Raw genomic sequence first — 22,764 nt, 5'->3', positions numbered from 1 at the left:
TCCTTCCTTCCTTCCTTCCTTCCTTCCTTCCTTCCTTCCTTCCTTCCTTCCTTCCTTCCTTCCTTCCTTCCTTCCTTCCTTCCTTCCTTCCTTCCTTCCTTCCCTCCCTCCTTCTTTCCTTCCTTCCTTCTTTTGACAATTGAGACATTTGCCCCCTCTCTAGTCATGAAACTCTGTCACTCTCTATGATCTTTGAGAGACAACTGACCGGCTCAGTAGTCCTACTTACCAGTTCTTTCATTACCTTGGGATACAGTTCATCTAGACCTCATCAAGAACTCATCAAGAACAGCTAGGTAATCTCTTATTGTCTTCCTACATATCTTGGTTTCAACCCCAGTCAGTCATTTTTGTTCTGCTGTCCAAGTTCAAAGATCATTCTCTTTGGCAAAGAAAACAAACAAAATTTAAAAATGAACAAATCTGGCTGACATACCTTATCATTCTTTTGTTTTTGTTTTTGTTTTTAGTGAGGCAATTGGGGTTAAGTGACTTGCCCAGGGTCACACAGCTAGTAAGTGTTAAGTGTCTGAGGCCGGATTTGAACTTAGGTCCTCCTGAATCCAGGGCTGGTGCTCTATCCACTGCGCCACCTAGCTTCCCCCATGAAGATGATTTATTATCCAAGATTGCACAGGTCTAAGTAGCAGCGGCAGAATGTGAATTATCAGTTTATCACACTTCAAATTCAGTATTCCCTTCACTGTACCAGGCTATAGGGCTGAATAATACAGCTTCATTCCATTCAGCAAAAAAAAAAAAAAAAAAAAGACTATGTTAAAATAAATGTAAAATATGTCATTTCACTTATTTTGCAGATGGAATCAACTAGAAGTTGCCCCTTAACTTTATCTCCCCTTTGGTTTAACCTAATCACTTCTCCATTCTAAAAGGCAGGTTTAGGAACCTAAACCACAACCGGGGGCAGCTAGGTGTTGTAGTGGATAAAGCACCAGCCCTGGATTCAGGAGGACCTGAGTTCAAATTCAGCCTCAGACACTTGACACTTACTAGCCGTGTGACCCTGGGCAAGTCACTTAACCCTCATTGTCCTGAGGCACGGGGGTGGGGAGGTTGGGGGGTAGGTGTGGGGGGATACCACACAACATGGCCTTACCCTCTTACATGTCCTCACAATAGGAAAAGGCTCTTTTCTGTACGATTGAAATATACAGGGGCAGCTAGGTGTCGCAGTGGATAGAACACTGCCCCTGAATTCAGGAGGACCTGAGTTCAAATCCAGCCTCAGACACTTGACACTTACTAGCTGTGTGACCCATGGCAAGTCACTTAACTCCAATTGCCTTACCAAGAAAGAAAGAAAGAAAAGAAAAGAAAGAAAGAAAGAAAGAAAGAAAGAAAGAAAGAAAGAAAGAAAGAAAGAAAGAAAGAAAGAAAGAAAGAAAGAAAGAAAGGAAGGAAGGAAGGAAGGAAGGAAGGAAGGAAGGAAGGAAGGAAGGAAGGAAGGAAGGAAGAAAGAAAGAAAGGAAGAAAGAAATATACATCATTAGTAGGAGAGGAGATTCCAAGAAGTCTGTGTGCCCTTGAATAAGGGAGCTGTGAAAGGTGGCATAGAGCTTCTGCTCTCTGGGGCCCTGGCGTTTGGGACATACTCTCTTTTTTTTTTTTTGGTGAGGCAATTGGGGTTAAGTGACTTGCCCAGGGTCACACAGCCAGCAAGTGTCAAATATCTGAGGCTGGACCCGAACTCAGGTCCTCCTGAATCCAGGGCCGGCGCTCCATCCACTGCGCCACCTAGCTGCCCCGGAACATACTCTTTTTACTTCTCACTACCTTGGCTGGCTTTCCTCTGTAGTCTTCCCCCAGCCTGAAAAATTTCCCCTTTTTTGCTCCCTAAGTACTCTCCTTCTGAATGACATTGCACCCTTATCTCAGGGTAAGTGCTGCTAGCTCAGGTCTGGAGAGGCTCCAAAGTTGTGTCCCCAGAATTAATACGCACTGACTCCTGGTTCTTTTTGTATACCATATGTGAACAAGCTTTAAGGAATATTTTATTGAAACAGCATAGGCTTCCCAACTATTATTTCAAACTGGTGGCAAATCCAAAGAATACTCAAGGGCCAAAGAAAGCCAATAGGTAGCAAGAAGGAAGTCTGAAATAAGAGTCTAATGTAAAGTCCTTCATTTTGCATAATGAATCTGGGATCAAAACCAATTAATTGACAATAAGCAAAACTTTATTTAAAGAAGAAACAGTCCGTCATATATTCTAAATTGCTTTAAAATGATCAGTTTGAGCGGAACATAGATCCCAAGATTTTTTTGAGTGTGTGTTTTAAAAGTTACTAAGCTGCTCCATGATAGCTTAAAAAGCAGTTTCCAAACAAAACAAAACCAACCAACAAAACTTCAAAAAAGCATGTCTAGATAATAGCAACAAGCATAGTTGTTAGTTACATGGTCTATGAGGGTACGTACAGCCCCCCCCAACCTTCTGAGAGGGGTCAGTAGCATCTCATAGGTACAATTTGCCCTAAGGTGGTGGTAGCTCCAAGCTTGACAGAAAACCCAGCATGCACAATGTCAGGTAACAGGTAAAGAGACCAGAATTATTTCTTTTTTTCAGCAACATAGGCAAAATATACAGTACAAAGGTATTTTAATCATTTCATGATGGTTACTTATACTTTCCCCCCCCCACCCTTGAGATTTTAACATCCAAAATATTTGAGAAAATTACTTGGTTCCAGCTTCTTCCAAAGGAGATATGCCATATTTGGGAACCTTCTGGGGAATGGAGTGTGTTCAAGTGGAGTGGGCTCATGTAGCTTGATGGAAAGGAAACATCAACAACATTTCACCTTTTGGGGGGTTTGGGGGTGAAGCAAGTAAAATGACTGCTTTCAGGACTAGAATTCAAAGGATGGTTTTCTTTTTAAAAGCACATTGCTAAGTCCTGATGTATAAAATACACTTGCTAGGGTTAAAATCAGATTGGGAAGCATCTGAAAAGAATGAAAAATATTTTGAGAAGAGACCAAGCCATGAGATACCAATCTTTGAGGACACATATTGGTTTGTAATTCTCAGTGCCAAATTCCAGATTTCAACATGGAGGTCACTTAGTGAGAAGTCACCAGAACCCATAACAAAGCTTCTTCGTGACTATGTCTAGAATAGTGTATGGAATTATCCTGCTCTACAGCAGAAAAGAAACCAGGGACTGCATTTGGTCTTCCTATGGGAACTCAATCAAATCCACAGCCAGTAACCAGGGGCCCCAAAAAGCAGGAGGCAGAGTTTAGACAAATGAACTCTTCCTTGAGGCAGGCTGTAGTGTCTTGTCGTTAAACAAATTTCCCTGGCTTATCTGGAAAAACAGAAATTTGTTTGTAAGAAAAAGGTAGGGCATTTTTGGAAGAGGGCTTTTTTTTTTCTCCAAATGATTTATTGGTTATGATTTTACATATAGAAGTTTCACCTTTATAGTTTATCTTGCCTGGAAAAAAGTTAACAAAAGAAAAAAAATGGTGGGGTAGGAAAATACATTTGAATTTTGAAAATCACCTCAATTGATCTGCATTTTAATTTGAAATTTGCTTAAGATTTTGACTATTTTTCTTTTAAATTTGCCACTTTGGGGGGTTTCTACTGTGATGCTTGCTTCATTACTTTTTGGCGCAGGGACTGGGAGGAGGCAACAAAAACTGAAAAAATCAAGTACCGGAGCTCTGAGATGCTCCTTAAACTAACTAAACCACTGCCAGATGTCTCAGGTTGAGGATTATCAGCCACATAATTACTGTCTCTTAGTACTTTTCTAGTGCATTTAAGTGTTTTTCAGTGTTAAGTAAATGAGAGAGACGTTGGGGATGGAGTTCCCACTGCCAATTGAAGATCATTGAGAAAACAGGATAAAAGGATCTTCGAAATCAATAGGTAATTCAAAGAAATCATGGTTTTGGTACTTGATTCATACTCATTTGATTTACACACAACTCTTCAGGATACATCTGTTGTGGGGATGATGTGGAGAAACACAGTTGCATAAAAGTTATCTCCACACCTTTTGTAGGGGGTCAATATTTTGTCTTTACACTGCTTAAAATAGCAAAATTCGACACCACTTTGGCTGCCAAGACACCTGACTAATTTGTCACAACAGTAACTGTGGGGAAATGGCCAAGAGTTGGTTATTCTGGTTGGGAGTCCACTGAATCTCTCTAAAATAACCCTGTACTTCAGGGTGATTCACCTTGCCATGCTGGTACAGAACTAACCAGTGTTTCTCAAGGGGATTAAACTCCACTCAGCTTCACTGATATCTCCATTATTCCTGAGTATAAATTAGCCACCCTATCTTGCAACCTCCATTTCTGTTTCGCCTCTTTCATCATTGGTGGGATATGTAGAGCAGACTTAACCCAACTTCCCAGAATGTGATGCTTTCTCCTCATTCTTGTGGAATTCTAGACTTGGATTTCAGTTTCAAGTGATAAGAAGCTGGCCTGATCTTTAACTATTGCAAAGATAACTTGACCAAGATGAACCATGCAGTTATTAACATAATTTGCATAACGCACATTTGGGTAATTACTTGAACATGATTCATTTTTGAAAGCTATTTGAAGGTTTGCAAATCCCAATTCTGTTCATTTTTACAAGGCAACCTTTAGATCTTGAAACCAGCTATTTTCTGCAAAGAAAAATGCAGATTTATTTGAAACATGAAAATATTTTTCATTTCCATTTTATTATAATCTTGTTAAGTTTTAAAATTTAGTAAATAATAAATAGCAAACCCTTTCTTTTCAAATGGTCAGCCACAATGTTCTGTTGGTCATATGTAGATCCCTCCTCAGAGTGGTTTTTAATGCCTACCACAGTCTTCACATTGATGGTTGGTCTAAGCATCAATGGCAAAATTCTCAGAGGACTGAAATTCAGGAGTTTTTGATTCTTGCAATTTCAAGGCCAGCAATTCTTTCTCAGAAGGAAGTGGCCACTATTTACACATGAACAAAAACAGTACATCTCTGCTGCTACGGTACCTAGTGTGCTCACTGATGTAATCAGGCTGAAATAAGGGGCAAATACATTTTCAAAATGTGTATTTTTTTTTTTTTTTGCTTTTAAAGACACAATATTAGCAACTTTGCTGGCATGCTGATGAGGCTAGGGGTGGGGTTGTCAGGGTTCAGAAGCTCTTTTGTATTTACTAAACAAAGACAAGGTGGCTAGGGGGTGACAAACTTAGATCCTTAGAATCTGGAAGACTCATCTTCAGGAGTTCAAGTCCCACCTCAGACACTTACTAGCTGTGTGAACCGACTTCTGATGGTCAAAATACCTTCTCTTACTTTGCCTAACATGGATATACTTTACTGCTCATTAGAGACTCATTTGTGTTAGCAAGCATCCTCTCTTAAAAAGGTCTAAGACCTCTCAGAGAAGGGTTAGGTGCAACCCTATTGGTTTTGTGATTGCTGGCGTTCTAAGGTTTGGGAGCTGGAGAGAGCAGGGAAGTGATATTGTAGCATGGAGAACTTGAGGTAAGGAAATTGATCGGGGGTCTTGGGGGGGTAGCATGGTGGGACTAGAGAAAGGGGCTAGTGCCCTCTAGTGAGGGTAGAAGAGGGATTTTGAAAAGGGAGGTGAGATGGCACCAAAGACAAGCTGGACTTAAAAACTTTGCCTTGAATTAGCCTTTTCTCTACCCAGGGAAGGGAGAGTATACTTCTCTTTTTTATTTTTCTATCACAAAGCTCCCTGCTACCAGGGCTCAGAATTCAAGTGACTACTTACTCTGAGTGCTACACTAGAGGTGAATTCGGTGGTGTCAAACTTAATTGTCTTTTTCTGTTATTAATCTAAATATCTGCTTCTCATCACAAAAACATTTATGTGAGATACTGGTATCACCTTCAAAAGGCTTTGTAATATGATTTGGAAGGCTGCAAACCTATGAAGTAGCCTTGAACTGTGGGTTTGAGATTCCCTGGTTAGCCAGGCTGGTCTGGGATATTAACTACCACTTTAACATGATTTTTTTTGGCAGGGGGAGGGGGAAAGGCATTTTGTATGAAAAACCACTGACTTATAAATGAACTTCTGGAATACTATCCATTTGTAAATTTGGGACTTTTTATACTGGGGTCCCATTGGTTGCTTGTCCAATATTGCTAAAATGGCATCATGTCTGACTTGGACAGTAGCTTGAGGAAATTAATTTCATGGGACTGGATTGTAGTTCTCATGCTTGCTATGTGTTCTGATGAAAAACAACAACAACACAATGTCACCAAACCTACTGTATTTGAAGAGAGAGAATTGTGTATATTTCCCAGAGTTCTACGAGTGGTTAATCTAGCTCTCTTGCTTCCTCTCCTGCTTTTTGGCTATTTCCCTTTTCATTAGGTAACTACAAAAGGACAGGCAGAGGCAGAGAGGGGAATGAGCACTCCTATCAATATTATTGTCTCTTGGGAGATTTTGAAAGATCAAAGAAAGGGGTCTGAACTATTTGCTATAATGAGATTTGAGGGTTATCTGTGAATTTTAGTTACCTATACTCTCCCCATTTATGATTTTGATGCCTAAAGAAGAACTGGCTATAGAAGGAGCCTTTAGTGTGCTAGGGAAGAAGCACAATTATTGAATTTCTACGGTATGTTTACTTAAAAGGCCAGCTTGGTTGTACCAGCCTCTTTCAGATGCTATGCACCATTTTGAAAAAACAAAAATGAAGCTTTATTGAAGTCAGTAGCAGTCTTTCAACCTTGTCAGTATTCACTGTAATTAACTCAGCAATCGCTCAATGCTGCAATAAGGCAGGGGACCCTGCATTTCAGTAATCTCAGCATTAAGACCTAGGGTCCTGACTTTATTTCACTCTATCGAGTCAGTTAGAAAACACTGTACCTGGCATATATGTAGGTAGTTAAGATACATCTGTCAAGTAAAATTGCTTGGTTCAGGGTGATAAAGTGATTCTCTATGGAGTCAGTGCCATGTATTAGAGATCCAGTGATTTACATGGAATTTATGTTTCCCCTTCCCCCTTCTCCAGAACTAAATTTCTCATAATAATATTCTATCTTTTGCATGAACTCTTTACAGAATCTCAAACTCACAGGGCACTAATTCGCTTTTCCTACACCCAAACCTCACACTTGAGGAAGAGATCTACAGGTTGAAATACATTCTGGATCACAATGCAAGATCTATTAGTTAAAAGGGGGGGCTCATTCATATAACAGATATTTATGAGTTATGGGTTATGTGCAAGAGCCTGTGTTTGATGATGCTGAAGATAGAGAAATCCCTAAACAGTCCTTTCCCTGAAGCAGTTTCCACTCTAGCTCATGAACAGACATTAAACAAATAAATAATGACATGGAAGGAAATCTGAGTTCTGAGAGATTCAAGTGTGAAATCCAAGAATCTTCCAGCCTTGGAAATTTGTGGGGTTTAGGAAAAATGGGGTATGAGAGGCTAATGGAGGTGTAGAGGGAGGAGTCAGTACAGTCATGCATATGCATTAATAGCCTCTTATTACTAAAAATATTTTGTAACTTATTCTATTGAATATTTTTCTAACAAAAACTTTTCAAGTTTTATAATAGAACTCAATGAGGAAATAGGGTTCCTTTGGTCAAAATTGGCTTTGTAGTCCATTTTGCTGCAGGGTCTCAGAATATCACTATCTGTACTGTGAGGTTTTACTTGGACAAATAAAAAGTCCAGCATTTTCTCTGATTAACTTAAGTAAAACCATTACTCCTTAGCAATCAATGATCGAGCATCTTACGACCCATTTCTGAAGTGATTTTTAGAGTCAGAAAAGGGGCAAACCGAGCCTCACTGGGAATCTCTGACTCAGCAATCACTGCTTGTGCCTAGAGGAATGCCAGTCATCTGTGTGGCTGCTTCATCTGTTCAGGGCAGGAATCATGCTCGGTTCATCTCTGTACTTTTCATGGTGCCCTTCACATACTAATAGCTCAACAAATGAAAAGCTTTCCCCAGGCTCCTGAATCCCTAGGCCTCCAGGGGAAGCTTGGGAAAAGGACACGAGAGACTTTACCTGAAGACAAGTGGCTGGGGACAGAGAGACACCATCAACTCATGACCCTGCAGATTCATCCGTGACCAGGATAGAGTCTGAACTGATGAATGAGAAGTTCTCTTCTCGTTTTTACCTTAGCGCAATGGTTTCTACTTAGATGCCGCATTTTAGCAAGGGATCTCAAAGGAGTTAAAAATGTGAGATTGCCTGCTTTTTCTAACAGCCCATTGCCCTGGTGAAGAAATTTAAAACCAAGAATTTTTCATAACCTCCTCTACTTAATTTGATATTTTCTTCTTTCTTCATAGAATTCCACATTTAAAAGGTTTTGATGAGGTCTTTCTTTTCTGATTTCTTTATGCGCTAAGCTGTTGCTGTAATATGAGATGACCTCTTCCCATTTGAGAAGCAGGAACATATGTTAGTAGTTCTTTAAATGCTGTTGGAGATCTCTCAGCATTTCTCCATGGTTCCTCTTTGGCTAGTTCAACCAAAGTACTCTACTAGTTCAATGCTACAGGGGTGTAATAAATCAGGAATAAACTAGTTATGACATATGTTGGAAAATCAGTCCTTGGTGACTATAATTTAGTAGTCAAACTCAGAAACAGAAAGAAAATGAAGCAGGTAACATGATAGGCATCAGTGCCAATCACAAAGTGGTTGTCTGTGCATTACATGATGTTACTATACCTCATTGTGTACTTTTGGAGGCCTATGATAAACACATTACTCATTCTCAGCCATGTATTGTATAGTTCACTTTTTTGCCCAAGATGAAAAAGATGACCTTGTTTCTTTCCGTGCATATGTTCTACATTACTCCTTTATAACGCTATAACAAAGTGGATTTGGTGAGCTCTCCTCAAATTACTACTGTTGGCATGGCTGGAGAGAATAGGCCCTGATCTCTCAGCCTCTTTCCCTCCTCCCGAATCTGATGAGTTAACCCTACTCTAGGGGCACTAGGGTGCCTACCTCATACGCACAAGCTTATTGCCTCCGAGAATATTTTGTGTAGCACTACGCGTCTCTAACACAGCATGGGGTGGACAGAGCAGTAGCTTTTGCCCAGAGTAGTGGCAGACTACCGTGTGGTGTTTTGGGTTTAATTATCCTGTCTCTCCACATTTCTCTTTTGTCACTCCCTTTCTTCCTCTGCTGTGACGGGGAGACTCCCCAGTCTACTTGCTCAGAGTATTCCTTGCAACAAGTCTAGCTGTGTGATAACTTACTAAAAACTAGTTGCTTGGAAACCTCCCAGGTCTTGGCTTATCTCTTCATGTTGTTGACAGTGGGCTTCTCTTCTCTCAACAGTCCTTCACCTCCACAGCAGGAGCCCTGAGGTTTTTAAAGTTCTTCACTTTCTACCATACTCTGAGAAGAGCATGAAAACACCATCGTACTCTCCATAGATGAGAAGGCCGAGAAAATGTCAAGTCCTTTGCTGGTGAGGGATCCATAGCGGCTGCCACTGGGTCGTACCGACATGGGCTGTGGAATCTGTTGGTGCCACTGGGCTGGAAAATCAGTAACAGAACATATTAGGCTCAGTTGCATTCAGGCTGGTTTAGAATATGGGAAGGAGGGATGGACAAGTCAGGAAACATAGATTCTAGTCTCTGCCTTGGCCTTCTCATGTCTAGGCCTCAGAAAATATTGTGATTCTTAGACTGCAGAGGAGACGGCTGGGCAGGATTTCGCTTAGCATCATTTACTCTATCTGTAAACTGGAGGTAAAAATGCTTGGGGCTGCCAAAGTTAAGGTCAGACTTTTTTCCTCCCTAATTTAATGATTCTAATATAAGAAGTCAGCAACAAGCTATTAAAAAAAAAAAGACAGACTGCTATGATTAAAAGGATACCAGAAGCGTACTAGAAAAATCTCTCTTCTACCTTGCACTCCAACCTGGCTTGCCATAGAGCCTATGGCATTAGTCACTTATTTTATGGCTACAATTAAGGAAGAAGGATGGAGTGATCACTGGGGCAAGAGGGCAGCAGCTGCCACCCAAAGCCCTAGTGCAAAGACCAGCATCTCTCACAACTGGAGGCTGCCCATAGGCAACCAGGAAAACAGGGAAAGCCTGAACTGGTTAGTTCTTTACATTGTGGTGAAAATACACAGGTATACACAGGTGGGTCTACACAAGCTTCAAGCCACTAAAACATCCCAAAGAATTAGTTTATCAGATTTCTTTAGAAAATAAAGAAGAGAGTCTGAAGGCTCAGGACACAAGTTAGGAAAGCACTGAGGGGGGAAGAGTCAGAAAGGGTCGGCAGAATGCACTGCTGCCTAGGAATAACAGCCTTACGCAGTGCTCCATAGCTAAGCACTCCTAAACCGAGTACCAAGAGACTAGGTTTCAAAAAGGAAGACAGACAAGGAAAGTGAGGTGTACCTGGATGGTGGGGCAGAGGGATGAATGACAAGCAAACATGATCTGCTTAGTAATTTTGTCTAGGGTTGGACATATTCAAAAATTCCAAATGTCAAATCTCAATGGGGTCAGAGTGAATACTGAAACATTTCAGGTAGATCTAATATCAGGGTGGTATCATGCCTAAAGAGGAACATCTTGAGGATTCCAGAAAAAGGAATTCCAGGCTCTGTGAATCACCCTACTGTCATACATGCTTTCTAGGCCTGAGCCCACTTTTTCCTGGACTGTATTACTGGTAGGGGACTGTGTCACATACTTTTTTTTTGGGGGGGGATGTTTTATACCAAATGATCTTACTATACCACCTGAGTAAATACCCTTTTCTAAAAACTAATTGAGGCTGGATGAGTAACTTACATGAGCCAGTTATCATGTGGGAAGCATATTGCTTGAGTCTTATAAGCTACAGCTTTAGATATACAATTTCCAAACCCTCAAGGGTAGTTGTATCATATGGCATTGTGGCCATAATCTGGGGACGAAACTCATCAGTGTGAGTTGAGATAATGACTGTACACGCACTAGAAAAAATAATTAGTATCAAAGTAATATAGCGTTAGTAATTTCTGTTTCTATCACAGAATCCCTCCATATTTTCGTGGTTAAAAAGCTGAGAAGTATAAGGCAGCATTCTTTTTTGGCCACTAGATGGCATATTTCTAAACTGTAAAGCTCTCACTAGTGGGGAATAAATCTTATCTTCTTGGATTAAAATGGTTATAAAAGATAATGTGGAGTTCTTCTTAGTGCTTTACTAAGGAATGTTAGGCGGTGTTTAGCAAAATCGACTGATTTGAGCTTTATTTTACTGCCGATGATCTATTGACACTTATAGATAATTTGTGAGTACCAACTGACAGAATACTCATACTCATGCTGATGAAATCATGAGACCTTGAAGTACTGCAGATGATTCACAAGTTAGATAATCATTCCCTCTTTGCTTTTCTTAAATAGCTGTCTGACTCAACAATTCTTCATTTCAAGTTCTCCAGGGTTCAGAAAATACAAAAGAGCAAAGAGGCTTTGGGAGCTAGATTGAAATCACTTTGAAAGATCTATCTTCTGTGGCTGTGGGATATGAACGTAATGGACTATTACTGTGCTGTAAGAAAGGATGAGCAGGTACATTTCAGAAAAGCCTGGAAAGACTTATATGAACTGATGCCGAGTGAGGTGAGCAGAGTCAGGAGAACACTGAACAGTGAACATTGTATGATGATCAGCTGTGATAGATTTAGCTCTTAGCAATACAATGATGTGAGAGAACTCCCAAGGACTCAGGATGGAAAATGCTCCCCACATCCAGAGAATGAGCTATGGGGCCTGGATGCAGATTGAGCCACACCATTTTTACTTTTTTGTCTTTCTTGTGGTTTTCCCCTTTTGTTCTGGTTTTTTTTCACAACATGACTAATGTGGAAATATGTTTAACACGACTGTACTGTATAACCTATATCAGATTACTTGCTGTCTTGGGGAGGGAAAGGAGGGGAAGAGAAAAATTTCAAACTCAAAATCTTACAAAAATGAATGTAGGGGGCAGCTAGGTGGAACAGTGGATAGAGCACTGGCCCTGGAGTCAGGAGTACCTGAGTTCAAATCCGGCCTCAGACACTTAACACATACTAGCTGTGTGACCCTGGGCAAGTCACTTAACCCCAATTGCCTCACCACCCCCCCAAAAAAACCCCATACAAAAAATGAATGTAGATAACTATCTTTATGTGTAATTGGGGGGAAAAATACTATTAAGTGAAAAAAACTTCTATCTTCTAGAATGAAAATCCTAATCTGACCAGTCCTTTAGTGGAAAACAAGCAAGCTACCTGTTACAGCAACTATGGGCTAAATGACTAAATGCTATGCACTCTTTTGGGCTGTCTTAAAACAAGCACATTAGGGGCGGCTAGGTGGTGCAGTGGATAGAGCACCGGCCCTGGAGTCAGGAGTACCTGAGTTCAAATCCGGTCTCAGACACTTGACACTTACTAGCTGTGTGACCCTGGGCAAGTCACTTAACCCCAATTGCCTCACTAAAAACAAACAAACAAACAAACAAGCACATTAGTCCCACCGTAGATGTCCAGCCTGGCAGTACAGGACACGATGCCAGCTTCATTCTTGGCAGATAGTGTGTACCATCCGGCATCTGATTTCTTGGCTGGCTGGATGAGGAGGCAGACATAACCTGTTGTATCTTGGTGCATGCTGAAAAAGAAGAAAAACCCAAACTTTTTACCTGGAGATATTGCTGTACCTTTGGGTGTAGGCTTTAGGGTAATCCCTAGCATGCATCCTTATGTTGGTCTCCACCATTTCTATGCAAGTGAAAGCAGGAGAAGAGGCAACATGGAGTAATAGCTAGAGGAGGGTCTTGGAGTCAGGAAGACCCAAGTTCAATTCTGGCCACTGACCTATACTAATGTGTGACTGTGGACAAGTTATCAAATCTCCCAATGCCCAGACAACTCTGTAAGTATTAAATTACAAATTTTTGAAAGTAGAAGTTTCTACATTAGAAATTTCCCTCATCTTGATGAAACCATGTTTCCCCCCTTCCTCCTACCATCAAAAACATTAAAAAATCAGGTTTAGGTGACTATCAATGGCACCCTTAAAAAAGAAGTCACGAAAGGGTACAGTCTGGAGGAATTAAGAACAGTCTAGGTGCTAGGGGATCTACAGCCACCTGTTTCCCACCTTTTCCATCTTAGACTCCCTAGTCTGTGTTTGCTTCAGCTTCATTCCCTTCCCCGAAGGTCGTGGGCTGAGATGGCCAATTTTTGTCCCTGAAGTCACAGCTCCTTGTACATAGTAGGTGCTTATTAGATGCTTGTGAATGAATGAGTGGCACCTGGTCACTGTGAGTTTATCCCACATCATAGACAATGTCAAACTTTTCCACTTTAGCCCCTTGAGGACAAAGACTGTTTCGTTTCTGTCTTTGTAGCCTGAGTGCCTAGCCTAGTACTGGCACACAGTAGGTGCTTGGTAAACGCTAACTGAATTAAGACAAGGTTAGGCTTTTTCTTAAAGAATGTCTACTAGGAAATCTGAGATAAGAAAACAAAGATGGAAGCATAGAAACAGACTGACTCAGGATGCAGATTAAAAAAAAAAATAAACTGATTAACAACTGAAGGCTAGCCACCGTGCTGGCTAATGGGGCAGCCTCAGTCTGTTTAGGGGGAAAGGGTGGCTATTCAACTAGGCAACACAGACTTCTAGCTGACAGCTGGATGGGTATTTGTGCCGGTACCATCCCAAGACTGGTGGTGTGCTCAGTTTCCCTCAAAAGGCACTCTGTGCTACTGTTCTGCTGCCTCCCCCCCCCAGTGTCTCCCCATGAGACATCTCTCCCCTTCTCCTTCTCATTCCCGCTGTGGGAAGCTGGGGGAGCCCAAGGGAAGGACACTGCTTTGGACCACTGGAGAGAAAGATAGAAGCCTTGACCGGCTGTTGCTGAAGGAGCTGAATATAGTCAGATATACACTCCATGCCATGAGAAAACGACCCTTTTCTGCTCATACTAGAAATTATACCCACACCATTTTTACTTTTTTGTCTTTCTTGAGTAACCAACTCTTTGAAGCAAATGTCCTGATACTAGTGGCTTATTTGTTCCTTCTCTGGCTCCCACAGAGCTGACCCTCATATTCAGGTCATCCTACACTGAATTCTTGAAGGGCCAGGTGACTCTGGGTCCTAGAATTCCTATCTTGGTCCTTTCTTTGTTTCTTTTCCTCTAAGCTATTTGGGTTTTTTTGAAAGCCTATTTACTAGCTGGTGGTTGAACCTGGTTCTCTTCTTTGGTGAAGCTTGGCTTCTTCACCCACTGTACCCCACTGATGGATACCTTATTTCTTCTCTTGGAATTTGTCTGCATCCTGCCCGCTCCTCCTAAGGGCCTGAAGAACACTCCTTGTTTCTGTGCCAAAGCTCATTCCTTTTTCTTGGCTGGCTCTGCCCACCAAAGCTGCTTCCTGACTGAAGGGGACATCCAGCTCTTAGCTCATGTGCAGGGCAAAGGTGACAGACAGACAGCTCGAGACCTTCCTAGTTCAGGTGACTAGCTCCGCCCACTGGCTTCACACTCGCTTCACTCAGGTGCCACCTGGAGGGAGGAGGAGGCCTTCCAGAACCCTATTGCTACAATTCTAAAATAGGGAAACGGTACCAAATTTTTAGGGTATAATTTCTAGTATGAGCAGAAAAGGGTCGTTTTCTCATGGCATGGAGTGTATATCTGACTATATTCAGCTCCTTCAGCAACAGCCGGTCAAGGCTTCTATCTTTCTCTCCAGTGGTCCAAAGCAGTGTCCTTCCCTTGGGCTCCCCCAGCTTCCCACAGTGGGAATGAGAAGGAGAAGGGGAGAGATGCATCATCACACAGAAGGGAAGTCTAACCTTTCCTAGAAGCAGTTCTAGGTCATAACATTTTATCTGATAAAACCATATTTTAGTTTTAGAACTGGAAAGATTTAGAAGTGCACAGACACGGCAGTTTGATGTGCACTTTCTCTAACCTGGTTCACTGTGTTTCTGGTTGTACAAATCAGGTGTTTTCTAGTACTTTTTAGTTTTGCTAATAAAAGCAGTTTTGTTTTTATTTTATGCAATTCTAAGATGGCAACATTTGAAAATATCTTAAAAGCTATTTGGTGGGGAAGCTAGGTGGCACAGTGGATAGAGCACCGGCCCTGGAGTCAGGAGTACCTGAGTTCAAATCCAGCCTCAGACACTTAACACTTACTAGCTGTGTGATCCTGGGCAAGTCACTTAACCCCAATTGCCTCGCTTAAAAAAAAAAAAAAAGCTATTTGGTTCTAAGGGTCAAATCCTGCCATTCTGAAGAAGATACTCCTTGGTATTATTCTTGGGGCCCAAAGCCTGTGCATTCCCATGGGGGCTTTGGACTCTGAGAAGGTGCCATATATGCTTACTTTCTTGTTCCCTGGAGCTGAAGTCTGGAAGAGTGAAGAAATAAAGTTGTTGAGACCAGGAAGCACACATGCATGCATGGATGCATATATGTGGTCATTTATTCAACAACATAATTTACCTAACGACTGTTATATGCAAATCATTAGCAAGAGGAACAAATAAGCCACTAGTATCAGGACATTTGCTTCAAAGAGTTGGTTACTCAACAAGCTTCCAATGAGGAGAAGGGCTTAGTGTGGACTGAGAAAATAGGGTTAGACTCTTAAAAAATTCTAGCTACTTTCCTGTTTAGTGTCTAACAAAGATGCTGAGTATTTTACTGATTATTTCCCACTGCAAAGAAAGGTTTTCATAAGATACTTTGGAGTATGAAGTATGTGTGAAAGGGGCATGCATTGGTTTACACATCAAGGCTGGACTACCTAAGATTTAATCATTTAGGTTGTGGGTATGATACAAACGACTGACAAATGACATTTCAAAGCAAGCTTGTTCATGTTTAGGATGACTCCATTATCCCCTTGTGCAAAAATAATTCTTATTTTGGATTCTGCACAGAAGAAAAAAGACCTGTGAAGAAAGTCTGTTGTGTGCTATGGCTTCATTCATTGCTCCTCACCAGAGAGATGCATCTCAGAGAAATTCAGTTTCTTGCTGAGAGCAGAAGTTAAGCAATGAAGAAGATTAGAGACTTGGAGCTTATAGGATTGGAAGGGCCGGCAGCTGCACACAGATGCTCCAAGAAGTCTGTCTGCCATCTCCTTCCCATGGGTGGGGCATGGTGCAATTATACTCTGACAATGACACTTCCCCAATTATATTTTCCCAGAGAAGCAGAGTGGTGGATACTGGCCAAATGTTTGGCTATTTTTTTTTTCACCCAACTAGATGCTGCCATGGAATTTTAAAAAATTGCACATTAACAATGTTTGACAACAATGTGTTTTGGCAGAATGGAAGGCCAGGAAGCCACAATGCACTTCACATTCCCAAGGTTTAGAGGCAGAACTGTGTGCTCTCTCAAAGAGGAATATGGTTATGTTGAAGTTGTGTTCTTCAAATCTTTAATAAATGTGCTTTCAAATGTCATTTACACATTGTTTTTTATCATATTTACAAGTTATGACATCAAAATCTAAAAGTTGCAGAAAGCTGCCTCCACCCCTCCTGGAAATTGGTGAGACCCCCCCCCCCCCCCCCACACGTGTGTGTGTGTGTGTGTGTGTGTGTGTGTGTGTGTGTGTGTGTGTGTGTGGACAGGTAGTCCATGTTTTCCTGACTGAACATGTACTAGCTACATCCTGACTATTCACAGACTACTGCCTGTGTCTGCTTGGCTATTGGGGGAAAATGAACCATGTGAGAGGTGAAATCAAGTTGTTTACTGAAGCCCTTGCTTTATATCTCTGGGTGTACGTTTTCTTTTCTCTTCAAACGGGGGAATGGACCAAGATTGCTAAGGTCACTTCTGGTCCTAAGTTCCTAATACAGTCCAAATTCTTCTGGACATCTTGCCAAGCAAGTCAAGCAGTGGAAAGTGGTGCTACAGGTTCCATATTTGTCTGAAGTCCCAAGCTCTTAATCAGACATTTAAGAGACTGAGGACAATCTGCATTCTACCCTGTGGATCCCAGCGGGCCTCCTCAGCTCCCCAGGCAGCCCAATGGCATTCTAAACAGCAGCAGTGAGGACACTGTCAAAGGCCGACCGCAGGAATGGGATTGATCTCAGAGAAGGCACCCAGTCTGACATTAGCCTCAGAGGCCACTGTACTGTACCTGACTCTTTCTCTGGTGAAAGGGATGGTCTCATTGTCTTTCTTCCAGTAGAACACTGGGGGCGGCATGCCCACCACGCGGCACTCGAGCCGGACAGGATGGCCTTCAGGCACACCGCTGTTCTGTAGTTTCTCTAGGAACACCGGTGCTTTCTTCACTTCTTTGGCTAGATAAGAGAAGTAGCGTTATCTTCTGACAAATGAGGACAAATGTCTCTGTCTTAAGTCTATGGATGGATGCACAGTTCTCTGTACACCTACCCCCTCGGCCATTCCTCTGGCACTTTGTACATCTATAATAAGGAATACTTGCTTTGATACACATTAAAATAGTTTAAAAAATTAAAGAGTAGGGGCAGCTAGGTGGCGCAGTAGATAGAGCACTGGCCCTGGATTCAGGAGTACCTGAGTTCAAATCTGGCCTCAGACACTTGACACTTACTAGCTGGGTGACCCTGGGCAAGTCACTTAACCCCAACTGCCTCACCAAAAATAAAAAAAAAATTAAAGAGTACAGGGAATTCTCACTCATTCAGTTAACTATACCTTCTGTGAGGAAAAAAAAAGATGCAACACCAAGGAGTTATTATACATTCATTCAATGGGTATTTATTGCTTCTCTCTACCACACTGACAGAATTGTGTTAGGGTACTATGAGGCCCCAGTCCCTTCCCTCTTCATGACCCCACTTGGACTTTTCTTGGCAAAGATACTGGAGTGGCTTAACATTTCCTTCTTCAGCTCATTTTACAGATGAGGAAAGTGAGGCAAACAGGGTCAGTGACTTGCCTAGGATCACATAGCTGTAAGTTCTGAGGCCAGATTTGAACTCAGGAAAATGAGTCCAGTACTCTATCCACTGAGTCACCTAGCTGCCTATTTCTTTTACAACACTCAATTTTGAAAACCCATATCTAATAAAAAGCAAAGCAGCCACTTTTCAATTGAACTTATTTTCTGAGGGAGTTCCTTATTTTTTAAAACACTAAAATTGTTTCCTAAATGGATGCTCTTGGTAGGACAGACAAGTTCCCTACTCAGGCAGCTGACATCTTAGCCAAGTAGCATTAGGCACACATGGTGAGGGCATGTCTATCAAAGCAACCTTTAAGCATCTGAGTTCCTCCTTTTCAGTTGCTCTTTTCTAGGAGGGCAGCAAATAGAAAAAAGAAGAGCTGACCTTGAATTCCAGAACTGTTATTTTCTCCTTTAAGACGGCCTTCCCTAAAGCAGCAGTTCTCAAAGGGTGCTTCAGAGACCTCTAGACCTTTTCAGGAGGTCAGTGAAATCAAAACTATTTTCATGATGATACTAAGACATTATCGGCAGAGATGAGAATTCAGCAGTCTTCTATGAAGTCAGATTTTAAATAGATTTGCAAAATTAGGTAAAACAATTCCACTTCTCACTAATTTTTTTTGTTTTGGAAAATACTCTTTTAACATTATTTTATTATTTTTTTTGGCGGGGCTATGGGGGGGTTAAGTGACTTGCCCAGGGTCACACAGCTAGTAAGTGTCAAGTGTCTGAGGCCGGATTTGAACTCAGGTCCTCCTGACTCCAAGGCCAGTGCTCTATCCACTGCGCCACCTAGCTGCTCCACAATACTCTTGCTTTTGTTTTGTTTTGTTTTTGTTTTGCAGGGCAATGAGGGTTAAGTGACTTGCCCAGGGTCACACAGCTAGTAAGTGTTAAGTGTCTGAGGCTGGATTTGAACTCAGATCCTCCTAAATCCAGGGCCTGTGTTTTATCTACTGCACCACCTAGCTGCCCCACAATACTCTTACTTTTAATAAAGAGATACTTATGTTAACATATAATGGTTTTTGCTATTGTTTTTGAACAAATTAATATTAAAAACATGTGCTTATTTTAATTTCTAATACAGTAAATATTGATAGAACCTACATAAACAAAAGCTCTTTGAGGCCTTCTGGAGACCAATCATTTTGAGAACTGCTGTCCTAGCGAAAGTAGGAAAATACTGGGCCTGGGAGTAAGAAAGTGTGAGTGCTCATTCTGGCTGTGTTATTGATCTGAGTACTTACTCCCAACTTCACTTCCACTCACTTGGCTAGTTCATCTGAAGTCAGGGTAAATGATAGTCCTTGCCCACCCATCTCAAAAAAGTAGTATAAGGTTTCATTTCATCTGTTCAACATCTATTTGTTTATTATCAACTTTATGCAAGGTTCTAGGCCCTAGCCTTTTAGCTCATGTCCAGAGACCTGAGAGTGGAATGGGAACACAGACTTCACTACTGGGTTTGTATAGAGTTAAGGCATGGCTGAGCTTGGGCCTCATGGGGCAGAGGTCAATAGGATTCTACCACAGCCTCACATCTATAGCATTAGCCCCAGTGAATACTCTGGAAGTGAGATTAATCATCTGAGTGACAAAGCTTACCTACTACCGTGAGCTCTAGACTGAATGAATTTTGTCCAGTTTTGTTGGTAGCAACACACGTGTAGGTTCCAGCATCCTTCTGGGTAAGAGGGTCAATAAGCAGAGAGTGGACTCCGGTCTCTCTAATCAGCATCTTGTGGGTGCTGTCTGGCAGTACTGGCTGACCATTGAGCAACCACATCAGTTCTGGGGGTGGTAAGCCACTCACCTAATAAACAACGAGACAGCTGAGGCTAATGACAGATTGACAACAAGCTAATTTATCAGGTGGCTCAACCTTTTTATCCTCACTGAATACAAAATAGTGAGGACAAACCTTTGAGCTACAGAGTAGTGTGGGCATGAAAAGGCATTACTTAGGGTACTCCTGGACTTGTTACAACAAGGAATGAGAAGCAGCTGTCATGAACTGTATTCCTCTCTCCTAACTGCAGATGTGATTAAATGAATCAGTTAAAAATTTGTCATGTATTACACAGATGCCATTTCATGAACTTGGATTACAAATAATTACAGGTGTAATTAGTAGTTGTTCACCACCACCACCACCATCACAGTTAACATTTACATTGTGTTTTACAAATATCTCATTTGATCTTTATACCAACTCTGGGAGGTAGGTGCTGTTATTATTCTCATTGCTTGTAAGTGCCTGAGGCTGAATTTGAACTCACACCTACCCGACTCCAAGTCTCACCTTCTATCCACTGTCCTATCTAGCTTCAATTCAACTAATTGAATTCATTAATTCATTATTTATAGAACCATGGCATTTCTGAAAGGAAAGGGATCTTAGAGATCATTTAGTTCATTTTATGAAGAGGAAATAGACTCAGAAAAGTGAAGTAACTCACCCAAAGTGACAGTGCTGGGATTGTAACCGTAACCCACGTCTCCAGGATCCTAGATTAAAACTCTCTCTCTCTCTCTCTCTCTCTCTGATTTTAGCTTCATTTAAAATATTTTAACATTTATTAAGCATTTATTTTTCTTCTCTTACTTCCTCCATTTACAAAGAAAAGAAAAAGAAGTCCTTATAACAACTATGCATACTCAAGCAAAACAAATTCCTTCAAATACGTCTGTCTCAATCTGCATCTGCCTCTCAGTCAGGAGGTAAGTAGTATGTTTCATCATTCGTCCCCTAAAATTGTGGCTGGTCATTGCATGGATCAGAGTTCTTAAGTCTTTCAAAGTTATTTGTCATTATAATGTTGTTACTATATACATTGTTTCCTTGGCTCTCTTCAGTCCAGTCAGCATTAGATCAGACAAGTCTTCCCATATTTCTTGGAAGTCATCCCCTTCATCATTTCTTATGGTATATTAGTAGCCCATTACATTCATGGCCATTTCTGAGGAGGTGGGTACCTCAGTTTCCAGTATGGGGCTACTATGGGAAGAGCTGCTATCAATATTTTTGCACGTGTGTTCTTTTCACCACTCTTTGATCCCTGGGTCTTGGGACTGCTGCTTTATCACACTGTGTTGCTTTTCACTTTATGTTTGTGTAGGGAACTAGCAGTTCAGGGGTTAGGCAAGAAGTGGAAGATGGTGTCTGAGCTGTATCTTAAAGGAAGAGAGAGGATGATGGGAGGCAGAAGGGAGGGAGTGGGGTTGTTGTGAGTTAGGAGGAAAGAGAAGACCAGAACAGCTGGATAATGGGCTGTGAGAGAGGAGTAATATCCAGTGGAGCTGGGCGTAAGGAAAATGACAGACAGTAGTGTATAGCCTAGATTTGTGACCCAATCAACTCCACTGGTTTCTTATTACCTCTAAAATAAAGCATTCTTCCCTCTGTTTACTTTTTAAATCCCTACACAACCTGGACCTAGGTATGAGATTTGCTGGGAGAGAGAGTGAAAAATGAGGATAATGCCTGGATTACAAACCTGAGAAACTGGAAAGATGGTGGTGCCTTTGCCAGAAATGAGGACATTTTGAAGAGGGGAGGGTTTGCAGGGAAAAATAATGAGATCAGGGTTAGACATCTTGAGTTTAAGATGTCTCCAGGACATATACTACGAAATATGCAATCGGCTGTTGGTGACGTAGGACTGAAGCTCAGGGGAGAGTCGGGCTGAATAAGTACATTGGGAATCTTAGTGTTTGTCAATTCCCAGTAGTAGGGTGGGAATCACAATCTTCATTGTGTTGAAAATTAAAACCATGGGAGTTGTTGAGGTTGCCAAGAGAAAACATATCAAGGAAGAAGAGAAGAGGGATCATGACAGAACCTTGAGAAACACCCACAGGTAGGGGAGGATGTGGCTGATGATCCAGCAAACAGTACTAGGAGGTCTATTGTTCAGTTCTGTCTGTAGTCAAAGACACTCTCCATTCATTCCTCAGTCAGTTTTCATATCTTAAGAAATGCACTTTCAGTAGATCTGAGAATAAATCGTCAGAGGCTTAGTAGAGTATTTTCATATGGTATGAATTTTTAAAAGAGACACATTTCCTAGAAGTATTTGAAGGAAAGACAGAAATGGTACCTCTGCCCTCCCTGGAAAGCAAAGGTGGTTAGACCAAAGAGTAGGGACATGTGGCCTACCTTACAGTCCAGTCTACAGAGCCGGCCCTCATGAGCAACCATGTCACCAGGAGCCTGAAGGAAATGAGGCCTGAAAAATCGCTCCTGTAAAGGTTCTTTATCTCCCTCCTGCATCCGGGTTCTCCCTCTGTAATCAATACAACACAACTTCAGTCCTGTAACTAAAGTATTTGGTAAAATGATATATAAATGCCAGCTTTGTTATTATTGTTACTATCTTATTCTTCCCAGCTTTTTGATGGAGTTCAGATAAAACAGACTGTGGACAAGTAACTATCCTGCTCCTATTCTCTTATATTTAGTGTTGTGTGGACTATTGCATAGGTTGATAAAATGACTTACTTTTCCTTACTAAATTAGGTGGGGGTGGGGGGCAGCTAGGTGGTATAGTGGATAAAGCACCCAACCTGGATTCAGAAGAACCTGAGTTCAAATCCGGCCTCAGACACTGGGCAAGTCACTTAACCCTCATTGCCCCACTGAGGGGAAAAAGAAAACAACCAAAAAAACTAAATTAGGTGGTGGGGGGTGGGTGGGGGGAAGCTCAACCTCTGTGGGCTTGCTGCAAGCATCTTTAGGACAGTGCCAATGGCAGACAGGATGCTG

The 22,764-nt window shown here is 41.6% G+C and overlaps 1 protein-coding gene across 3 annotated transcripts in view; it reads right to left on the bottom strand.

Annotated features, from left to right (window-relative positions):
* Window positions 1–2,053: 2,053 nt before the first annotated feature.
* MYPN (myopalladin) overlaps window positions 2,054–22,764 on the bottom strand; it is a 109,250-nt gene continuing 88,539 nt past the window's right edge. For 2 of the 3 annotated variants that reach the window (XM_043987932.1, XM_043987933.1), the window contains exons 18-22: window positions 22,159–22,285; window positions 19,605–19,812; window positions 17,199–17,364; window positions 12,551–12,684; window positions 2,054–9,549 (exon numbers count right to left, since the gene is read on the bottom strand). In XM_043987932.1, coding sequence (XP_043843867.1) covers window positions 9,380–9,549; window positions 12,551–12,684; window positions 17,199–17,364; window positions 19,605–19,812; window positions 22,159–22,285 — 805 coding nt within the window. In that variant the 3' untranslated portion in view covers window positions 2,054–9,379. The remainder of the gene's footprint in view (window positions 9,550–12,550; window positions 12,685–17,198; window positions 17,365–19,604; window positions 19,813–22,158; window positions 22,286–22,764) is intronic. The other variant, XR_006354972.1, reaches the window with a different exon arrangement.

Source organism: Dromiciops gliroides, chromosome 2 (assembly GCF_019393635.1).
Source record: "Dromiciops gliroides isolate mDroGli1 chromosome 2, mDroGli1.pri, whole genome shotgun sequence".
In the NCBI taxonomy this organism is placed as follows: domain Eukaryota; kingdom Metazoa; phylum Chordata; class Mammalia; order Microbiotheria; family Microbiotheriidae; genus Dromiciops; species Dromiciops gliroides.
The sequence above is the reverse complement of the archived record's forward strand: the minus strand, read 5'-3'. Positions and strand labels throughout refer to the sequence as shown.